Here is a 20645-nt window from a genome sequence, read left to right as displayed (position 1 = left end):
TAGTATCTTTAAAACCACTTTGCATTTTAAAGGACTCAGGGAGACCACACTAAATAATTCTAAATTTAGTAATTATCCTGGTCATGTTGGAAGCAGAATTTTGTGTTAAAAAAATTATTTGTTTCTCAGAAACAGAGCCCAAACCAGAATTCTACATGGAAAAAAAATCTTAAATAAGAATGTCAATTTCCAAATCCATTGCCAATCTTCTCTCCTTCTTGCTCTCCTGGAGTCTTGAGGACTGCTCTTTCTGCGTCATACCAGGAGGAAACGCTGGTAAACATGAGCGGGCAGAGAATTCATGCATGGCAGTCAGCAACAGTTGTGTAAATCTACGGGGGGAGACTTGTACTTAATAGATGTGACTCTTCAAGATTAACATAAGTTGCTAAAAGTGGCCTAGGCCCTATATTTTGCAAAATACATGGTTTCACCCCAACCTAATCAATGTTACCATGAAAACTTATAAGTTCAATAACATAAACAATACTTAAGTCTTAAGAATATTTTCATATAGATTTGGAAGTATATTCAACTCAATTCTCTGTTCTTCAATATCAACAATACTCAAACTATTTTTTTTAAGCTATAGAACACTTTTTTCACAATAAATCTTATGGGAAACCCACTATGTATTACAAATAGAGTTAAAGCTGCTCTAGTTGAGGAAAGGGATGATGAGGGACTGGGATTGCTGAGGCAGCCACTGTGGTAACATCACAGAATCCTCAGGCTCTGGGGACCAAAGACACAAAGCCATGACTCTACACTAAGGAAAGAGTAACAGCAACAAGACGTACAATAGTTGGGAGATACAATTTTATTAATTACATTTTAATCACATCTTAAATGACAATTACAAAAGAGTGTGTATAGAATATGAACTCTTTACGTGCCATTTTTGGATGAGGATTAATGCCAACTAATGGAGGATACCAAAGAAAGGAAATGGTGTCCTGTTGCTTTGTTCTCTTTCTTCTTTAAAATGCTTTCTTTACTATCGTATCTCTTTGCATTTCCAGTTCAAAGTTGGGTCTCCCCCAATAGCTTGAGAAGAAAAAAGTGAGAACTTCTCTTTTACACACAGATGAAAAGGGAGCAGCACGCACAGACCACATTTAGTGCTGGATTACAGGCCCTGGAGCAAACTGCCCAGTTTCCAACTTTAGCTCCAGAATCTACCATCTGTGTACCTTGGGCAAGTAACATAACCTCATTAATCCTCAGTTTCCACATCAGTAAAATGCGGATAATGATATCATTCACCTCATATGATTGTTGTTACGTTTAAAGAGATAACCCATCTAAGGTGCTTGGCACAACGTTCGTATGTGCCCAAAAACGTTTGCTCTGACGATGTAAAGACAACATTGCGGAACTTCCACTCTGATTTCACCTGTTTGATTCAAGCGAACCCATGCCTGCCTTAGCATAATGGTATGTTTGATTTTTAATGTAATTTTCAAATAGTAATGGATTGGTAATAAGTGTCCTGTGGATAATCAAAAGTTCACAATACTTACTCTGAATTCTCAGTCTTTACAAAAGTAAGGGGCTAGGAACCTTCAAGGTCAACACTTAAGTGTTAGCTTAAATAAAAGCTATCTGGGAAAACAAACAACCAAAAGGACTAGCAATATTTCTAACTGTTGCAAACTCAAAGGACAGAGAGATAAGGTGCAAGAACGAATCAGCCACAACAGGTGTACATGGAAAGCTGAAAAACTACAGATGCCTGCTGTTGCTGTAGAAGGGGAACAAACGCTGCTTCCCAAGTGTCCTATCCATAAAAAATATGCCGCCTTCAGAGCCCAAGAGAGCCCCAGATACCAGCTACAGCACAACAAAGAAACAAAGAAAATAGAATTAAGGGTTCTCATGGGAACCACAACTCTGTGACTTTAAAGCATTCAATCTTCATAAATGCAAGCAATATTTTAGAGTTTGTGGGTTTTTTGTGTCAAAGATATAGGTAGCTCTAAAAATGAATAGTCTATAGTATTTTAAGTTTTATAGATCTTTTTCCAAACATCTTCCCTGAAAATACATTCCTGAGGCAGGGTCCATTTCATAAAATTTATTTCTATTCAGTTTTCCTAAGTCAAATTCACTTGCTAATTTCCTTCAAGCCTATAAAGGAAGTAATAAAATTGTTTCTGATTTTACATGTATAAAGTTATTGATATGCCCAGTGCCTCAAGAGCTAAATTAGAAACTCAGTTCTGATTTCTAAGAGACTTGGTAAGTTTGATGTAAATAAGAGGGGCTGTCAATCTCTTAGATGAACTAATTTATGATTTAAGAAATCATAATCATCTGAAAAGATTCATTTTTAAGGATGGTATGCTTGGGCTGTTGGCAAAGCCATCAAACCTATGCCTTCAAGGAGAGAAAGAGATATGGCAAAGATTTACATATGGACAACTAAGGTAATTACTGCATCTGGATAATTCATATCACAAAACTGTTGCTTGATTATCTTCTAGGTGGTTATTTGATTCTGCTAGGAGGCAGAACCACACACCACAGGTCCCTCTAGAACAATGAAACTATCTGAGGTAGCAAAACATTTTATCCCCTTGCCAATAATTTACTGCATTGCCCCACAAAAATGGTACCCATATCACTAGGCTTCATGAGAAGTTTGTGATGTTCTTTTAAAGAAGACAAGCATCTAAAGATCAGGGCAGAAACTCAAAAGCACTAAATTATTAGCATAAATAAGGGTAAAGAGAAATGGCAACATAGCAAAATATATGGAAAGGTAGAGAAATAGAGTAATTATTTTATAAAGTTAGAGAAATAGAGTAATTATTTCAAAGAAAGTCCACTAATTACTAAAATAAAAACTTCTCCCCACTATATTGGGAGAAACAAATAATATAAAGAAATAGAAACTCAAAACCACTCCTAGCAATATCAGATGGTGACAGTAAAACATTTGTTTACTTCATGATGTCCTAAAATAGCATAATATTTTACCTGTGCCAGATATTATCAAGCAAATCACACTGTGAAACAGTTTTTAAACTTTATCAAATTGATTAATTTTGAAATTTAAAAAACATGTATTCAACATCGGCCAGGGGAAACACCTTGTGGCAGGCACTTTCAAACAGCTGTGGCAACAGCAGCAGCAGCTTTCGGGGGGCGGTGGCTGGTGTTGTGGGTGGGGGGATTTGGTGACCGTTATCAGAAACTTTAAAAGTCATTCCACACCTAGGAAACTGGCCTGAAGAAACAGTTAGAAATGGCAATAAAGAATTAACACATAAGGATGTTCATTATACCATTACTATATAAGTTAACAGGAGAATGGCTAAAGAAATGCTAGTGTATTTATAAAATGAAACGTTAGGTAAATACTTAAAACTAACGTTTACTATTTAATGACATAGGAAAATGATCACAATACATTTTAAATGTAAAAAGCAGGATATAGGGGCTGGCCCAGTGGCACAGCGGTTAAGTGCGCATGTTCCGCTTCTCGACGGCCGGGGGTTCACCGGTTCGGATCCCAGGTGCAGAGACGGCACCTCTTGGCATGCCATGCTGTGGTAGGCATCCCACATATAAAGTAGAGGAAGATGGGCAAGGATGTTAGCTCAGGGCCAGTCTTCCTCAGCAAAAAGAGGAGGACTGGCAGTAGTTAGCTCAGGGCTAATCCTCCTCAAAAAAAAAAAATAAAAAGGATATAAAAAAGCACTAAACACACTGTGACTACAACTTTTAAGAATGTGTGTGTGGATATGAAAAAAAGATAAGAAGAAATCCAACAACACTAAACTGGTTTTCACTGTTGGGGACACTTATTCATCTTTATCCTTGTATGTACTTTACACAATTCTAAAATGTGGATTCATTTGTTTTTCAATCAGAAAAACAATAAAGCCTTCTTTAAAAAATAATAATTAGATTTTAAGTTATCACTATGACATTTGCCCTTCGTGACTGAATCACCTCAAATAAATGAGAGTTGTTTTTTTTTTTTTTACAGAATCAGAAATTGTGAAATTTAAGACTTTATCCAAAATTAATCCTGGACTCATAATTATTGTATTCTTCAAGTTCTCTAAGGAAGGAAGAGAACATTATCTTCCTTAAAAAACAAAACAAAATTGCAAGCATCCATAGGAGAAAGTTTTTCTTTACAGCCACATAAAAAACTTTTAGGGGCCGGCCCCGATGCCGAGTGGTTAAGCTTTTGCGCTCTGCTTCTGTAGCCCAGGGTTTCGCCAGTTTGAATCCTGGGCATAGACAGAGCACCACTCATCAAGCCACACTGAGGCGGCATCCCACACGCCACAACTAGAAGGACCCAACTAAAAACACACACTATGTACTGGGGGACTTTGGGAGAAAAAGGAAAAATAAAATCTTAAAAAAAAAACAACACACAAAAAACTTTTTAAACAGCTTTTAAACTTTTTAAGCTTTTAAACTTTTTAAACTTTTTAAACCTTTTAAAGCTTTTTAAGCTTTTAAACTTTTTAAACAGCTATGGAAATATATCAGCAACATCTTACTGTTCAGAAGAAATGGAACACCTAAGTAACATCCTACCTAGACTGTAAAGACCGACTTTAATGAATTACCAACACAACTAGATTAAGAGAACACTAGGGGCCAGCCTGGTGGCGCAGCGTTAAGTTCTCACGTTGCTCTTCAGGCGGCCCAGGGATCACTGGTTTGGATCCTGGGTGCAGACATGGCAACGCTTGGCAAGTCATGCTGTGGCAGGCATCCCACATGTAAAGCAGAGGAAGATGGGCATGGGTGTTAGCTCAGGGCCAGTCTGCCTCAGCAAAAAGAGGAGAACTGGCAGCAGATGTTAGCTCAGGGCTAATCTTCCTCAAAAAAAAAAAAAAAAAAAAAAGAGAACACTAAAAAGCATCCAGATTAGTCATAAGAATGAATTTCTTAGTACTGATTAGTAGAGTATTACTACATTCATAAATATGGCTATGCCTTATATTCTCATTCTAAAATAAGATATCCTCAACATAACGTATTGAGTGGTTATTCAACACTCTAAGCTTAAAGTATTATAAAAGACTGCACTTTTCCCACGGCTGCTTAAGTACCAACCCTCTACTACTGTGGGCCCAACACAGTTATCCTTAATCAGTTCTCTACTGCATTCTGAGTTTTATAACCTGAAGCTCCCTAAGAGTCTTATCTTTTTAAATTCAACTAACTACTACTTTTCATTCCCATAACCTGTCCTTTCTAGACTGGACCCATTCCTAGGAAAGTTCACAATGCCACTGCTTCAAAGCGCCAAGTGTTAACTCAGAAAGGAAAGAAGCCTCTCCTTCCACACCCTTGATAACGCCAGCAGCTCTGCCGGTACCTTCCTTCCACTGGGGAGAAAGATCACAGACGGGGAGAAAACTTGCTTTCTTCACTGATAGATGACAAAGCAACTCTATCAAGTAGTTGACCAGCAAGATATTTAGCTGGTGTCTAGCTATAGATAACTTCTCAAGATCTGCCTTTTCTATGTTCCTTGTCAACCCGTTTTTTAAACCTTGAATTTTCAGCCTTTCTCCTCCATTCTTGACATATTTAAACTTGACATCTCAAAACCTTTATGTTTATAGAATGATTAGGAAATATAAACATATATATATAAGCATATATAAATATGTTTATATACACACACACACATATATATATAAAATATATCTCATTAGTAAATCACCAGCAATGACATTTCAGTTGTGGCATTTAACATTTTCTTTGTAGGTTTATGTTTGTGTTTGCGTATTTAACTTTTAAAAAGTTAGTATAATGGTATGTATAATGTCTTATTACTTATTGATTAATTAGAAGAAATTAATAACTTCAAAAGTTTCCAACCTAAATACATGGAGAGTCTTGCCATTTACCACTTACATATTCTCTTATACCCATCAGTAAAGTATAATAGCTCTTTAGATAGGTCTAGAATAACGGGAATATACCTCACCTTTGGTACTTTATAATTTTTTGTTGCTACCATAAATGAGATAATTTTTACACTGAAATTCTTAATTGCTAGAGCTTAGGGAGGTCAGTGATTTTTTAAAATTATGTTTATCATTTATTGGGTACTTGCTATGTGCCAAACACTTTGCTAGGTTCTAACATTATAAGACTTTGGCCTATGTCTTTTGACTTTAGATTGGAGATATGGCTAAAGAAATGGTCTAACAAACAAGAGGCATTTCAAAATCTGCACCCATATACATGCCTTCCCACTAGCTACCACACACGAACTTTCTTTGCTGCTATCTAAAGTCAATCTCTCCTCCGAATGCTAGACTCCATCTCTTTAACCTATTCAAGCAAGGACACTACTCCAGCAAGACGACTTCTCTCTCCTACATCATCAACTTTTGCTTTCTACTGGATCATTCACTTTATAAACATTCTGCTATTTCTCCCAATTTAAAAGAAACTTCTCTTCACTCCACCCTCCCACTATTGGACCAGTGATTTTTAAACAGTTATTTCTGAACTGACTACCTTGCTGAAGAAAATCCTAAAATTTCTTATAGTTTTTTACTTGTACTTGGATTAACTGCAGATACTGGGAAATTGCCCCCTCTTGTCTATAGTTTTTATTACATTTTCTTTTCTATTACATTACTGAGCATTCTCAGAACAATGTTAAACTACAGAGATGATAGCAGGCATGTGTATTTTATTGTTAACATTAATAAGGATATTTCTATTGTCTTATCACTAAGTATGGTAACTGGCTATAAGTTTGACAAAGATATTTTTCATCATGTTAAGGACCAAATGCCTTTTTGGCATCTACTGAAATACATTCTGATTTTTCTCATTTAACCCATGAAAATGACAGATTATATTTAAAGTTAGTGATAATGAGAACAAACTTTATGTAATATTTGTTTCTAGAAAGTAAATACAGCTTGATAGTTATGAAGCTTGATGATATAATGAACACCTGTAAACTCACTGCCCAACTTAAGAAATAGAACATTAGCAATAATATATCTACCCATCTGCTTCTCTCCTATCCCTTCTGCCTGCCTTTCCCTATTAGCTGCCAGAGAGAACAACTATTCTAACTTTTGTGATTATCATTCATTTTGTTCTTAATTTTAATTGTTTTTTTGGTGAGGAAGATTGGCTCTGAGCCAACATCTGTTGCCAATCTTCCTCTGTTTTGTATGTGGGATGCCATCACAGCATGGCTCGATGAGCAGCATGTAGGTCTGAGCCTGGGATCCCAACCTGTGAACCCTGGGACACTGAAGTAGAGTGTGTAAAATTAACGACTATGCCAACGGGTTGGCCCCTCTTTTTATTGTTTTTCATAATTTATCATGTGTGTATACCTACACAACATATTGTTTGATTTTGCCTGTAATTAAACTTTATAAAATCAGTGACATACCATATGTAGTCTTCTGCCCAATTAAGAGTCTTTACTGCCATGTTGTACAGATCTAAGTCACAGCCTTTCACTGTTGTGTACTCTTCCACTGAATCAATACATCACAGTTTCTCTCTATTAGCCTGCCATTGTTCTTAATTAGTGTGAACAAAATTTGGCAAAACGAGCTTCAAATTCCTTAAATGTTAGCAATTAAAAGTACCAAGACTCATAAGTATTCATAAGTAAATCAGTTATCTTAACAGTTGAAAAAAATAACTTAAAATTTAGCTTTATACAAGAAGGCCATGAGTAAATACACCTTTTTTTCTTCTCACTACTAGACTTCCATGTATAATTCAATCCTATAAAATGTCCTTTGGAGTTTCTTCTTTAAAATCATGTTGTTCCAAATCCACAAACGACAATGCCTCCTGGGCAGCTCCATCTTCGTAGAATGAGGTGATGAGTATTACCTGAACACCTCATATACAGCACGTCCCAAACCAAACACACCCCATGTCTCCTACCTCAATCTGTTCTTTCCTGTGTTTCAGATCTTTAATAAGGGCCACACCATCATAAATATGGAGCTATCCTTGACTCCTCCCTTTTCTTCCTTCCCATACATAAGGAATAACTAAGTCAAGGTAACTACTGGATAAGCATGTTAAAATGCAAATCTGACCACATGGCTCCCTGGCTAAAAGTTTTTAAATAGATGATAACCTGCAGTGTTTTTTAAACCACAGATTGTGACCCATTGGAAGGTCATGACATTAATTTAGTGGATTGTGATCAGGATTCTTTTAAAATGAAATAGAATAGAAAATATCAGAGTACAATATGAAGGATAAATACTGTGCTGTGAAACTTTCGTTTTAGCTGTGTGAATGTGTACACCTATATGAGTAAGGGGTCACAAGGTAAAATGATTTTCTTACTGGGAATTGTTTCTAAATGTGTTTGAAACATCGACTTGCAGTAGTTTTCTCCCATTGGGAGGTCAGAGGTCTCACTCAGAAAATGATGAAATTCGTGCACCTTCTCCTGAGAATGCATACATACCCACACGTATGCATATTCTTATCACATTCTTAATCATAATGAACCTGGCTATCATAAGAAAATCTAGGGGAAAAAATTTTAAAGTCCAGATTTCCAGACCTCATTACAGCCCCCCAGGGAGATTTGATAGATAAGAGGCACTGATCACTAGAAATTCAAACTCCTTAAGAAGGTGGGAACATTTGCCACAACTGTTTACCACTTTGTGCAGAACTACGGGCCTGAAAGGCACCGTCCTCCTCTGACCAGTCAACTCCCGGTAATCCTTCAAACCTCAGCTCAAACACCACCTCTCCTCTGAGATCTTCCTGACTGTTCCTCTTCCCTTCCCTAGTTGAGGAGGTACTCAACAAATGTTTATGTCAGTGTGAGAATGAATAAATGCTCATCAGACATTTACTCTAGGCAGCTGATCAGTGTAGTGATGAGAGCAGGCTTGGGAATCAGATGGGTAGATTTGAGTGCAGGCCCCCTCACTCACTAATTGTGTGAGCTTCAAAAAGTAATTTAACTTCAGAGCCATAGTTTACACATCAGCAAAATGGGAGTATCTGCTTCACAGCATTCCTGTGAGGATTAAATGAGAATATATGTAAAGTGCTTAGCATAGGGTTCTTAACATGTAATAAATATTCAATAAATTTTAGCTGGAATTATTGAAAAATAATTAGAACCTATAAACAAAATAATAGAATAGATAATTGTGCATTTATGCTAAATATAGTATAAATTATAAGACTAGTTAGAGAGATGTGAAAATTCTTAGCCTGAAAAGGGCAAATTCATTAGCCTCAAAGCACGTCTCCGACCTTTTTAAGTCTTTAAGTCAGTAAAACTCTTTTCTTCTAAACTTGTTTTCAAAACAAGCCACTTTTATAAGTAAAAGTTTTTAACATAAAAACAAATTTGAGAACATTTTTATTTCATACTCTTGTTCCTTCCAGTTTAAATCACAATTCAAGAATGGTTATAAAAATATACCTTTCCTGTAAATTCTCCAGATTATCTAACATATCAAGTAAACAAGCAAGATAGTCAAGGGTGGGGTCAGGAAAGAAAACTTTTGAAAAGATTCTATTTAGATAAAATCTTATTGCAGAACACAGAACTCTCTAAATATTTCTACTGCATTGCTGTAGTTCATTGAACCTAAGATGCCAGCAATTGTAAGACTATTCATGATGGTGTATCTCACTGCATAATATAAAATGCTGACAAACTATGACACAACACTAAGATGCCATTAATAATGAGATGCATTCCAATTACAAAGATGCTAAATCTTAAAAAGAAATCATACTTTGAAATCAATGACACATAGTATTTTTTTATGTTTAACACTGTTTGAAATAAGATCTGGGGCTTTGACACATTCAAAGTTGTTTTTCCTGCTTTAAATTTTGACTTTTCTTTTTAATAAAAGTATAATAAGCTCATCTTGTGTGCCTAGGATAGGACCTTGCACATAATAAGAGGTCAAAATACATTTAAATAATGCTCACGGTTCAAATTTAGGGGTAGTTTTGCTATAAGAACCAAAAGGTGTTACAGAATGGTAAAAGATTATTATTTTCCAAGCTTAAACAAGTTGAGTGCTATTCAAGTGTCAATGTCTGTAATACAGAGGATTCAATTTCACAAGTTTCAGTTTGGTGGGAAACAAAAAGGCAAGCCATCAGTGGCAGATTTTTTTGACAAATAGATGATGTCACTTAAAAACAAGAGCTGGCAATTCAAGGTCCTGTTTACCTCTGTCTACACAGTGTCTACCGTGGTGCCTGGTACACAGTGAGTATTCAGAAATGTTTGTTGAATGAAGACAGTAAGCTTGACTCACTGCTAAGAATGCAACTGATGTTATCTGCAGCAGCTTCAGATTTCAATTATAGTGCCAATCTCTGCTTTCCAAAGTGATGCAGTTTGGTGAAGGACACAGCAGGATGGTTTTGCCTTCAACTCTTGTTCATGATCACGTTTTGGGAAGCTTAACCTGCTGCAGCCCACACTGGAGCCTGTGTGAGGCAGTGGTCAGTGAGGACTTTGTGAAAGTTTCCACAGGCACCACCAACACACAAAGTCAACCTCCCACCCTCCACAATTCTGCATTCTTCCAGGGTAGGGGGTGGGCTGGGTCCCCTTTACGTCTCTAGTGCCTGTAGTGGTACCTGGCCTCGGTGTAAAGACATGGATGGCGAATTTAGCTCATTGCTCTCCTTATTTAGAAACCCCACAGCTATTTCTTATCCAGAAAGAACAGGAAGGCAGAGGTGTGTGGCAACATAAAATAGAGAAGTTGGTCAATTTACAATAGCTTCAAACTATGATTCTAGTTATTGTTTGAGATGATATAAGTTTCCAGAATGTCAGCCCATACCCCTGGCCAAATATAAGATTTTACATATATATAATTATATATGTTATATATTACACATAAAATTACATTATACATAAAATTATACTATATATAATACAATCTTTGATATATATCAAAGTTAAAGATTTCTTTCAAATTAGGTAATTTACTATTGTATTACCTTAGTAAACTAACATGTGGTTAAAGAGTTATAATTCAATATGAATACTGAAATGTTATCTACACATGTCAACCACGCTAATATTAAAAAAATTAAAACAGAACTGCCATTACAAAAGGATATAATTTTAACATCCTTCTGGTATTAATTATGTTCAGAGATGAGTATATAAAGGTAGCTGTTAGTCAGCAACCTTTGAGCAGACTGACTAAACACAACTGTTGGCAAAACCAGTTGGCTAGCCAAAGCAAAACAGCAGGGGAAAGCAGTCAGGCTGCAGGCATATCATCTAAGCAGGAATGGCAGTGTTGGGGATTTATTTTTATCTCTGCTGCTGTTTCAAGCTGATAGTTATCTTTGCTTCCCAGGTATCAAGTAGGTTAGAGAAGGGTAGTCTGCAGGAAGCATCTGCAGGTGGGTTGAAATTGCCTACTAATTTCAATACTGTATAATTTGGTTTTTCAAACCCAATCTTCTCCCAAGCCCCTCAAAGGAAAATAAATAATTAACAAAATATTTCTGAATGCTTTGCTAAGTTTGGAAGTTAAAAAAAAAGAAAAGAAAAATCCAACCCTCTGTTCTTTAATGATGCTACTGTAAGAGTTTTATAGCATTAATCAAGTCTTTAAAGTTTGCAGTTAAATGCTGATTTAATCTTCAGAAGGTCACTGTGCCTTTTTGAAAGGCATACATTTAAAATTTGTTTGGCTGGCTATTCCTCGTTCATTCTTGGAAAAGTGTGTGACTCTATTTTACAGGAGACACTGCATGGTACTTATAGAAAATATTTTCTATTTTCAGTCTTTTTCTTAAAAATAATTTCTAAATTATATATGCAAAACTAACTTATTTTCTAAAGTCTCTGGGACTGCTAAGTCTCAAATAAGCAATTAAATTGGAAAGAATTTTGCAACAACATTCTTACAACAAATATGGAGTTAATACTGGGGCCTGGAATCCCCTTTACTATGACAAAGTGAACATTATTTCTTATTGCCCTGGGGCAAGTGTTCCCAGGACTTGAGTCCTTTAGGCCACAGGCAAATCCACTCTGCAAGGCCACCACATGCCATCAGATGTGGCCATTATTTGCTGTTGAAAACTTTGCCATTTCAGATTTTATCTGAATTATAAACATACCACAGATTTACCTTTTTGTGTATGTGTGTGTACACAGATTTTAACAGGCCTTCTGGAATTTTACATACCTCTCACCAGGATATAACATTTTGCATCTACTGAAAGCTTTGTTTAAAACGCTGATTCATACCAATCAAAAATACACACATAAGCCTTGTTCCTGACAGTCCCATTTCTATAGAAGTTCTGAGTGGAAGGTTCTGGCTAAGTCCTATGTTATTCTTTCCTGAATATTACTCTGTACATGTTTGTCAGACTCTGAGTTCCCAGAGGGCAGAGCCCATGTCTTACCCATCCCCATATCTCTGCACACTAAGCACTTAGCAAAGCACTTGGCACCCGCAAGGGCTGAAAGAACCTTTGTGTGACAAAAAAAAAAGAAAAAAAGAACGAGAAATCTATTAGTACATCCACTGATTAGGCACCTATTTATAGTTTACTGTGAAGAATAATTACGTTAGTAGAAAACTACATCAGTAACAACTGCCATTACTTGAAAATACTGAGTTAACTTGCTTCCAGCACCTCTCCTTTTAAAGCCGTGCAGCCCAGTGGGGAGAACTTGTCCCTGGCAGTGTGAAGACCAAGACTTTAGTTACAGCGCTGCCTCCATAAGCGGTGTGTCTTTAGATAAGAAACTTTCAAACATAAAAATACAGAGTTGAGTTTTTAAAACTTCACCAGGACACAGAGTTTCGGAAAATTTTTACCTGCCACATTTTCAGTATCCAGTTAAAATATAAGAGACAGAACTGTCCTGATTTGTATAAAGCTTGCCTGACAATAAATATGTAGATTTTGGAAACTGGTTGCATTATATACCAACACACCCCTTTGAATGTTGTAACTTGAACACCTCAATACTGTAGCCCATGTGAATTTTATCAGCTACATTTTCCATTCAATTAGAATGGTCTAAACAAATTTATAATCCTAGTAAACCTTTAGTTATGAGTATCCTAGGTATGAATTAGAGGATAATTGGTTGACCTATATTCCTTAGAATCAAAAGGCTTTTTTGGCTGATTTATTCAGCTCCTGAGATTCATGCTCTAAACATCAAAATGAACTGTTCTCATTTTGCCTTGTCTTTCTGAATCCAGAAAATGCCATCAATTTCCTGAGCACCCTCTTCCACTAAGGGAAAGGGGTGAGATGAATTGTAAAAGACACAATTTACATTTTTTATGTTATAAAAGCTGCTGCCCAACTGTGATGATAAAAATCCAGGTAATCAATGATTCTCAAAATTTTCACTCTTTAACAGCATACTGCTGTACTTTGTTTAATGTTCCAATTTGCATTTATTTAGAAGAAAACTTCAACTTAAGAGAACATGTTCAGGCACAAAAGTAAATACGCTTAAGACCTAACCTGCCAAGACCCAAATTCTGACCTTCTAAAGACATTACTGAGAAGAAAAAAGTATCCTATAATTAGTAACAAGAAACAGCATAACCCTGCAGTGCTTAGCATCAGGGAAACAAAATATAATCTTAACACTAAATGTTCACTTCTAAAATGATATTTTAACAATACTTCAGTTATGCTTCAAATACGCCTATATATGACACTATCATGATAGTTATTGTGTATTTTTAATCAGGTTTGAAGTAAAAAGACTGTAAATTTGTTAGATTTGCCAAATTCTTTCTAGGAAAACTTTCAAAGTTTCTGAAACACTGTATTAAAACATGACTAAAATTTCTCATTAAGAAAAAAGTATCTTTTGTGGGAAATCTAAATTTAAACCTTCCAACTCAAAGTCCTAAATGTTTTCCACATAGGAAAACTCTGTACGCTGACCTCTTCAGTTTTTAAAGCAATCAGCAGAGGCAATGTTAAATTATCATGGCTCTCGAGAAAAACAGAGGAGCACTGTAGAGAAGACCCTCACATTTGTGGTTCTGCGTATTCCCTGTGGGCTGTGCCAACCCACTCTCTCCCCTGTAATGACTCTTTGTTTTTACTAAGTCCCAAAGGGCTGGTGAGAGCTCTGCAAAGAGAAGGGGGAAGGGTGGATGGAATGCAGCTGCAGGCTCTGAAACAATGCTGAGTCCATATATTTTGTTCCCAGTTAGAATAATAAAAAGGGGACTGCAGTGGGGGTGGGGTCACGGAGACAGAACCCAGAGTAAGTAAGGTAGGGCCAAGTATCCCATAGATCTGTCTGCAGCCTCCTCCCCCCACCCCCGACTTCTACTCTACCAAATCCAATAACCATTCATTTGGGTTAAAAAGCTTATCTGTTAAAACTCAAACACCCATTAAGATTTAAACCTATCAGTCATTTACATCTAAGTTACTTTTATCAGTGAACTGTACTACTCAGGCAAGTAATGGGGTAGGAAGAGAGAATGAAGCTTGCAAAGATAAACTGAGGATGCTTGGACACAACAGACAGGAAAGCTTGTGGGGGGAGGTAGGTAGGAGAATTCAGAAAAGGAGGTCCAAGGTCTCAAATATAACTGTCTGCTTTGCAAGGGTGCCTAGGGCCTAGAAGCAATGGGTATGCCAAAGAAAACCATATTCCTTCGAAGACTACTAAAAGCTGCAAAGGTCTGAATCAAGACTTTGAAAGCCAGTACATGTTGGTTCCTCATTCTCATTATTCAGTCTAACCTGATGCCTCCTAAGAAAAATGTCCTTCACCAGCATTTCCCTGGCCTCCATGTCTCGACTGTGAGAATGAGAGAATTAAAAGAAGCACATCCCAAACAAGGTCACAGCTGCTAGAGAGGGAAAAGCAGCTCAAACCTTACTCTCTTCTCCTAGCTCTTGCCCTCTCCTCCCTGATACACCTCACTGAAAATCCATGGAGCCCTTCAGGGTTCAGGGACTCAGGCCTGCCTCTGGAACATCCCTTCAGATATTATTGATGCTACTAAAATTCGCTACTAAATTTAAATAAATGGCCCCAAATCAATACCTCAAAAATAGAATCAGCATGAGCTAAAAGACTACCTAAAAAGCTTTAAAACAGAATTCAGAAGAATGCTTGTTCATATTAGGATCTCATTCAAGAACACTCAGTTACTGAGGGAGGAAAAAAAAGGTCTTCATTGTAAAGCTATCATGTAGAAGCAAAGCTCTGACATCCACACATAAACATCTCCTTCAAGTTAGCATGACACAAGATTTAGAAGAACTCTTAGTTGGTACTGAATGATATAATTAGTCTCTTGACTCTTGATATGTTTTCAATTTATAAAGTTTAGAAAGACTGTATTTATTTACATTGAATTTTTGCATTTTGTGACATAATAAACAAAAATTCACAAGTATGCAGATTTACAATAAGCAGGAACAGGACTGTCCCCCTTCAGCTTGCCTTTTATCTATAGCTCTAAAATCCATTTACAGATATTCTAATTCTCCATACTATAGCCAGTATATAGAGACAAATTCAGAAATGCATATTAATTTAAGTGAAGAAATGACTGAGTCTAATTAATATTAAATATTAATAGTAATAATTAGGTGCCCGGCCCCATGGCCGAGCGGTTAAGTTCGCATGCTCCGGTGCGGTGGCCCAGGGTTTCGCTGGTTTGGATCCTGGGCGCTGACATGGTACTGCTCATCAAGCCATGCTGAGGCGGCATCCCACATGCCACAACTAGAAGAACCCACAGCTAAAAATAAACAACTAGGTACCGGGGGGCTTTGGGGAAAAAAAGGAAAAATAAAATCTTAAAAAAAAAATTAATAATTAAAAAAATAATACTGACACTACTTCTGTAAAGTTTATCATCTATTACAAACAAAATTCATAGGTACATTTTATGAGTTATCACTTATTATGCTTTTAAATGCAGCAATAAAATAGACACCACACTTTGTTTATTCTGTATACTGGAAAAATTCAATTTTCTATTTATACATTTCATTTCCTACTATGTACAATCAAAGAAATTAAGTCTATAGACAGCAAAAATTTGTTAATAGTAACAACAATCACATAATCACAACTTGCCTGAAATTAATAATTCCTTACATTTGCTTAATTTTGGTAAACAAAACACATTCTCATAATACTTTGATGTATGTTATATACTTCCATAAAAATGTTAAAAAAATGGAATATCCATGATTTGGGGAAAAACTATTCTCAATAAGTACATCTGAATTATTTTTTAAATAAATCAAGAAAAGAAGATAATTCAAGTGTCTTAAAGTTGTCAGAAATTTACAAAGTTCACAAAGTCACAAAGTTCACAAAATAGGAGTGACATTATAGTAAGTGGCACAAGTGAAAACAAATTTTAAGAGTTAAAATATAACAGTTTGTAAGAAGACTATTAGATTTTCTTGCTAAATCAGTAAGAGTACTCACCCCTTGGAGCCCTTGGAACTGAATCGAAGGCCGAAAAGGAATTAAATTCTATCAAAAGAAACATAAGAAATAAACAGATCAACCTTGGTTACCGTGACACGGAACTAAATAAACTTTAAATCTGTGCATTTAGTGCTTTAGTCTGTGAAAAAATCTTTTCATTATATACTTATGTTTTACATATTAAGTCGCCTTAAGGAACAATATCACACTGTTGACACTTCTCTGAATTACACAACCAAAGGTATTAGTAGACTAATCATTTTTTGCCAAATCATGTCAGTCTTCTTCAAAAACCTGATTAGCTACATTGCCAAAAGATACCTTTAGAATGGAAGGCAGGTTTTGGTGGGGTTTCCTCCTTCTAAGGAAATTCAAGTTAGCATTAATCTATATTCTATTATTATTCAAAAAATGGATAAACATCTTCTTGGAAAAATATTATAATAGATACTATTATCATTGTTCTACCACCATAAAAAGACCATGTAATTTTAGACTTATCAGCAGAATCAAAGTACTACTGATGACAAATTCATTCCTTGGTGTGGGAGAAGTGGGTTTTTAAAAAGGGAAGGATAAAAAGGTAATGCTGGAAACTCTAAAACAATTTTTAGTAATGATTCATTCTAATTCATGGTGTTTCATGAAAATATAAAATATAGATTAATGCTAACGTGAATTTCCTTAGAAGGAGAAAACCCCACCCAAACCTACCTTCCATAGCTAAACCTCTTCCTGAAGTAATGGCAGCGGGCCTACAGAAGCCCTGAGGAGCCCCTCATACAGTGGAAGTTAAGGTGGCCCTACAATTTAGGTAACACAGATCCAGGTTCCAGCTTTTGCAATATTTCAACCAGCCCTGCCTCCCGACTCTCCCTTCAAATCACAAACACTGAATATCTCCTCTGAGGCTGGTTACACTTTCCTCCCTGACTCCTTGCAACCCAGAGGCTGTCTTCAGCTCACCACCTGACTCTGAAATTCTCTATCAAGTTTATCAATTCTTTTTAGTCAAAAAAATGCTAACTTTTCTCATTTCAAATTGCTCACTTCTCCACTGGATATCACAACTTCCTTACACTCAGAGACACCCGGTCGTCCTAGCTCTTTGATCACGCCTCCATTTCCAAAGTCAGTGCCCTTCCCTTTCCTCTTTCTAGATTCACTCCCTCCTGGAGGCTCACCTTGCCTTTATGGTGATGACTCTGAACATCTTCTCTATTCCTCAACTTGCATCTCTCTACAACCTGCTACTTATCACTGCTGAGGACATTTTGCATTAGAAACTGTCAACGACAGCAAAACTAGCTAACACTAAACGAACTCCTCTGCCTGACCCCCCACATCCCCCAACCAAACTGGCACCTCTTTCCCACTTTTCTGGCAAGGATATTTCTTTTCAGTTCTCCAGGCTCACACCTTAAATTTAATTTATAGTCTCTTCTCCCCTTCTGCACACCATATTCTATTTGGCAATTACACACTGCCAGAATCACAGAATTCCAAATCCAGAGATAATATAGTTGATGCCCACCCCCCACAGGCCCTGTGACCCATTACTAACTAAGCTGGGGCCAGAACCCCGGACTCAATCCTCCTATTGTGCCATGCTGCTTTTCTTCTACCACCTTGTGCTCCACACACACCTACTATGGGAGATTTAAGAGTGGGGGGCCTAGTTCTTCATGCCAGAGGGTTCACATCTTAGCTGGGGAACATTTCAGAATGATTAACTACTAGGCCAGGTACTACTGGGAGGTGCAGCAAGAATTCTCAAAAAGGAGAGAAGAGTATGGGTTAGAAGAGATACCAGAAAAGCCAAAGGACTTATGGAAAAGATAGATCTTGAGCAGCAATTTTGAAAAGACAAACTACAGGGAGAGGGTGTTCCCTGAGCAAAAAAGAAGGGAGGCAGAAAAGGGTGCTGTGTGGGCAGAGGACAGGTCTCTGGGTGTGTACAGAGTTCTTTCACACCTGAAATACAACACAAAAGATGAGAACTGGACCTTGCTATCCCTGCCTAATCTTTCCTTGACCTCAAAATTTGTCTTCAGTTTCAGCTTCTATCCACTACAGAATAAACAAGACTAATTTAAATTTCAGGCCTCAGGATTTCAAAACGTTTATCACCTTGTAACATAACCCTGCCCTAATCCCCTCCATTACCCCCTCAAGACGGCCTTTAAGTCTTGCCTTTGACATGATAAACAATTGCAGGCTCTTCTAATTTTTGGAATATGAAAGTGAGTTGCTGAAAGAAGTGTTTCAGGAAAGCAGCTCTTTCAGTCATGTGTGAGAAAGATGGAAAGAGATGGACTGGGGCTAGAGAAAAGGATTAGAGATCAGCTCCAAGGGATGCTTTATTTAGAAATACTCTGTTGATAAAGGCCTAAATTAGTATGACTTCATCTGGAGCAAACATAAGATGATGGAATGAGCAGACATTCTCAAGGAAGAGTGATAAAATGTGCTGAAAGCTTGAATATCAGGTACCAAAGAAAAATAAAGCCCTAGACTCCATCAAATAAGCTCTTAGTCTCTACTTTGAAAGCCCCTGGGCTGTTTCAGGCCCTATCACCAAACACCCAGATAAAGGCCTTCCTCTCTTCCTTCAATTCCTTCCAAACGCTGTTCATCATTCAAACGGCCAGTGGAAGTTCTCTCAGACACCACATGGCATGTCACACAGCCTGCGGCAGTGGGTCTCCTCCCACTGAGTTCTATGGAAGCAAAGCAAACTCCTCCATATGTAAAACAGACCCTCCAACTACAGGACCAACCAGTTTCATCTTCCACTTCCTCCCAACTGTGGCTCAGCTGTGTTAACCTTTGTTTTTTTTTGTTTTGTAAACATTTTGCTCTCTATTTCTACCTTCTTCCTGTTCCTTCAACCTGGAATACCTTCTGAAAAACACTAATTTGCTAATCCATACCAATCACTTACTTAACATTCAAGTTCAAGATTATTTCCTCAGCAAGGCCTTCCCTTGGATAAATCAGGAATCAAAAGACTCACTGTGTTTAAGGACCCAAGGCAGGTAAATGTGCAAGAGACCAGTTGTAAAGGAGTGGAGAGTACCTGGAGAATGAATGTCCAACTGAGAAAGGATTCAAATTTAAAAACGACAGACCTTTTTCTAGCCAAATAAAACACTGCTGCCACCATTTTGCTAACTCTAAACTATGCCCACTTTGAGTTAATTCATGTTAGCTGGTGTTTTTCCAGAAGCCTGTGTCTATGATTCCACTACAGTGGCAGTGTATTTTTTCATATGTTGTCCTACTCCTAGTTGTTATGATACAGAGGAGTCTAATACATATTTAACTTACAAGTATTTACCTACATTATGCTCAGCTTAAAAAAAGAAATATCGTAAAATCACCTTGGCCATGTTCTCTTTATATAGGCAGTACACTACTATAAACATTATACACTTTACCAATTACTAGTCAGGGTTGTATAGACCCAACAATACAACTATTCTTTACATCAATTTAGGAACTTTCCAGAGTAATTTTGACTTCACCCAATTTTTTGCCTCATCACCTGAATTTAGAACCTAACCTCCTGATATGCTTGTGGTTCTATCTTTATTGCTTGATACCTCAAATAAAAATGATCACTTACATAGTGTTGTAATGTACAGAGCATTTTATATCTATCGTCTCAAGTGAGCTTCCTAAAACCAGCCCTTGGTGGTAGGAAGGCATCATTATCCCCGGAGAGAGAGAAATGAGTCTCCAACAGGTAAAGTGCAAGTGCATTGCTCAAAATCACCAAGCTTGTGAAGAGCAGAGCTAGACCTCAAATCCAAGCCTCTTAATTCCAAAAACAGACCCCTCTCCTTCTCTTGCCTCTGTAACAGGTTACCTCCTAGTGCTGAACATTTAAAAGCTCTTAAATGTTCATTTAGTTCTTCTGGCATTTTTTCCCCAAGGAAAATGAATTTCATAACAATTTCCAAAGTTCAGTTTCTGATTAAATACAAACTAAAAAGTAATAGTTCTTTGCTATAAGGACCAAATATAAGAAAGGAACATATATAAACATTTGTGTTATCATTTCTCATTTAAAAAGTAACAAAACCCTGATCTACGGGATAGTTGTGGGTGCTTATCCAAACAGGACAAACTAAGATCACCACTACTGAAAAACTCCTTTAAGATATCTGACCAC

General features: G+C 36.9%; 1 protein-coding gene across 1 annotated transcript in view; it reads right to left on the bottom strand.

Moving 5' to 3' along the window:
- ELL2 (elongation factor for RNA polymerase II 2) overlaps positions 1-20645 on the bottom strand; it is a 73576-nt gene that overhangs the window by 40862 nt on the left and 12069 nt on the right. Inside the window, exon 2 of the mRNA XM_070517744.1 lies at positions 16466-16513. Within this exon, the coding sequence (XP_070373845.1) occupies positions 16466-16513 (48 nt within the window). The remainder of the gene's footprint in view (positions 1-16465; positions 16514-20645) is intronic.

Source organism: Equus asinus, chromosome 9, assembly GCF_041296235.1.
Source record: "Equus asinus isolate D_3611 breed Donkey chromosome 9, EquAss-T2T_v2, whole genome shotgun sequence".
NCBI lineage: Eukaryota > Metazoa > Chordata > Mammalia > Perissodactyla > Equidae > Equus > Equus asinus.
Note: the sequence above shows the minus strand (reverse complement) of the source record. Positions and strands in the feature narration are given on the sequence as shown.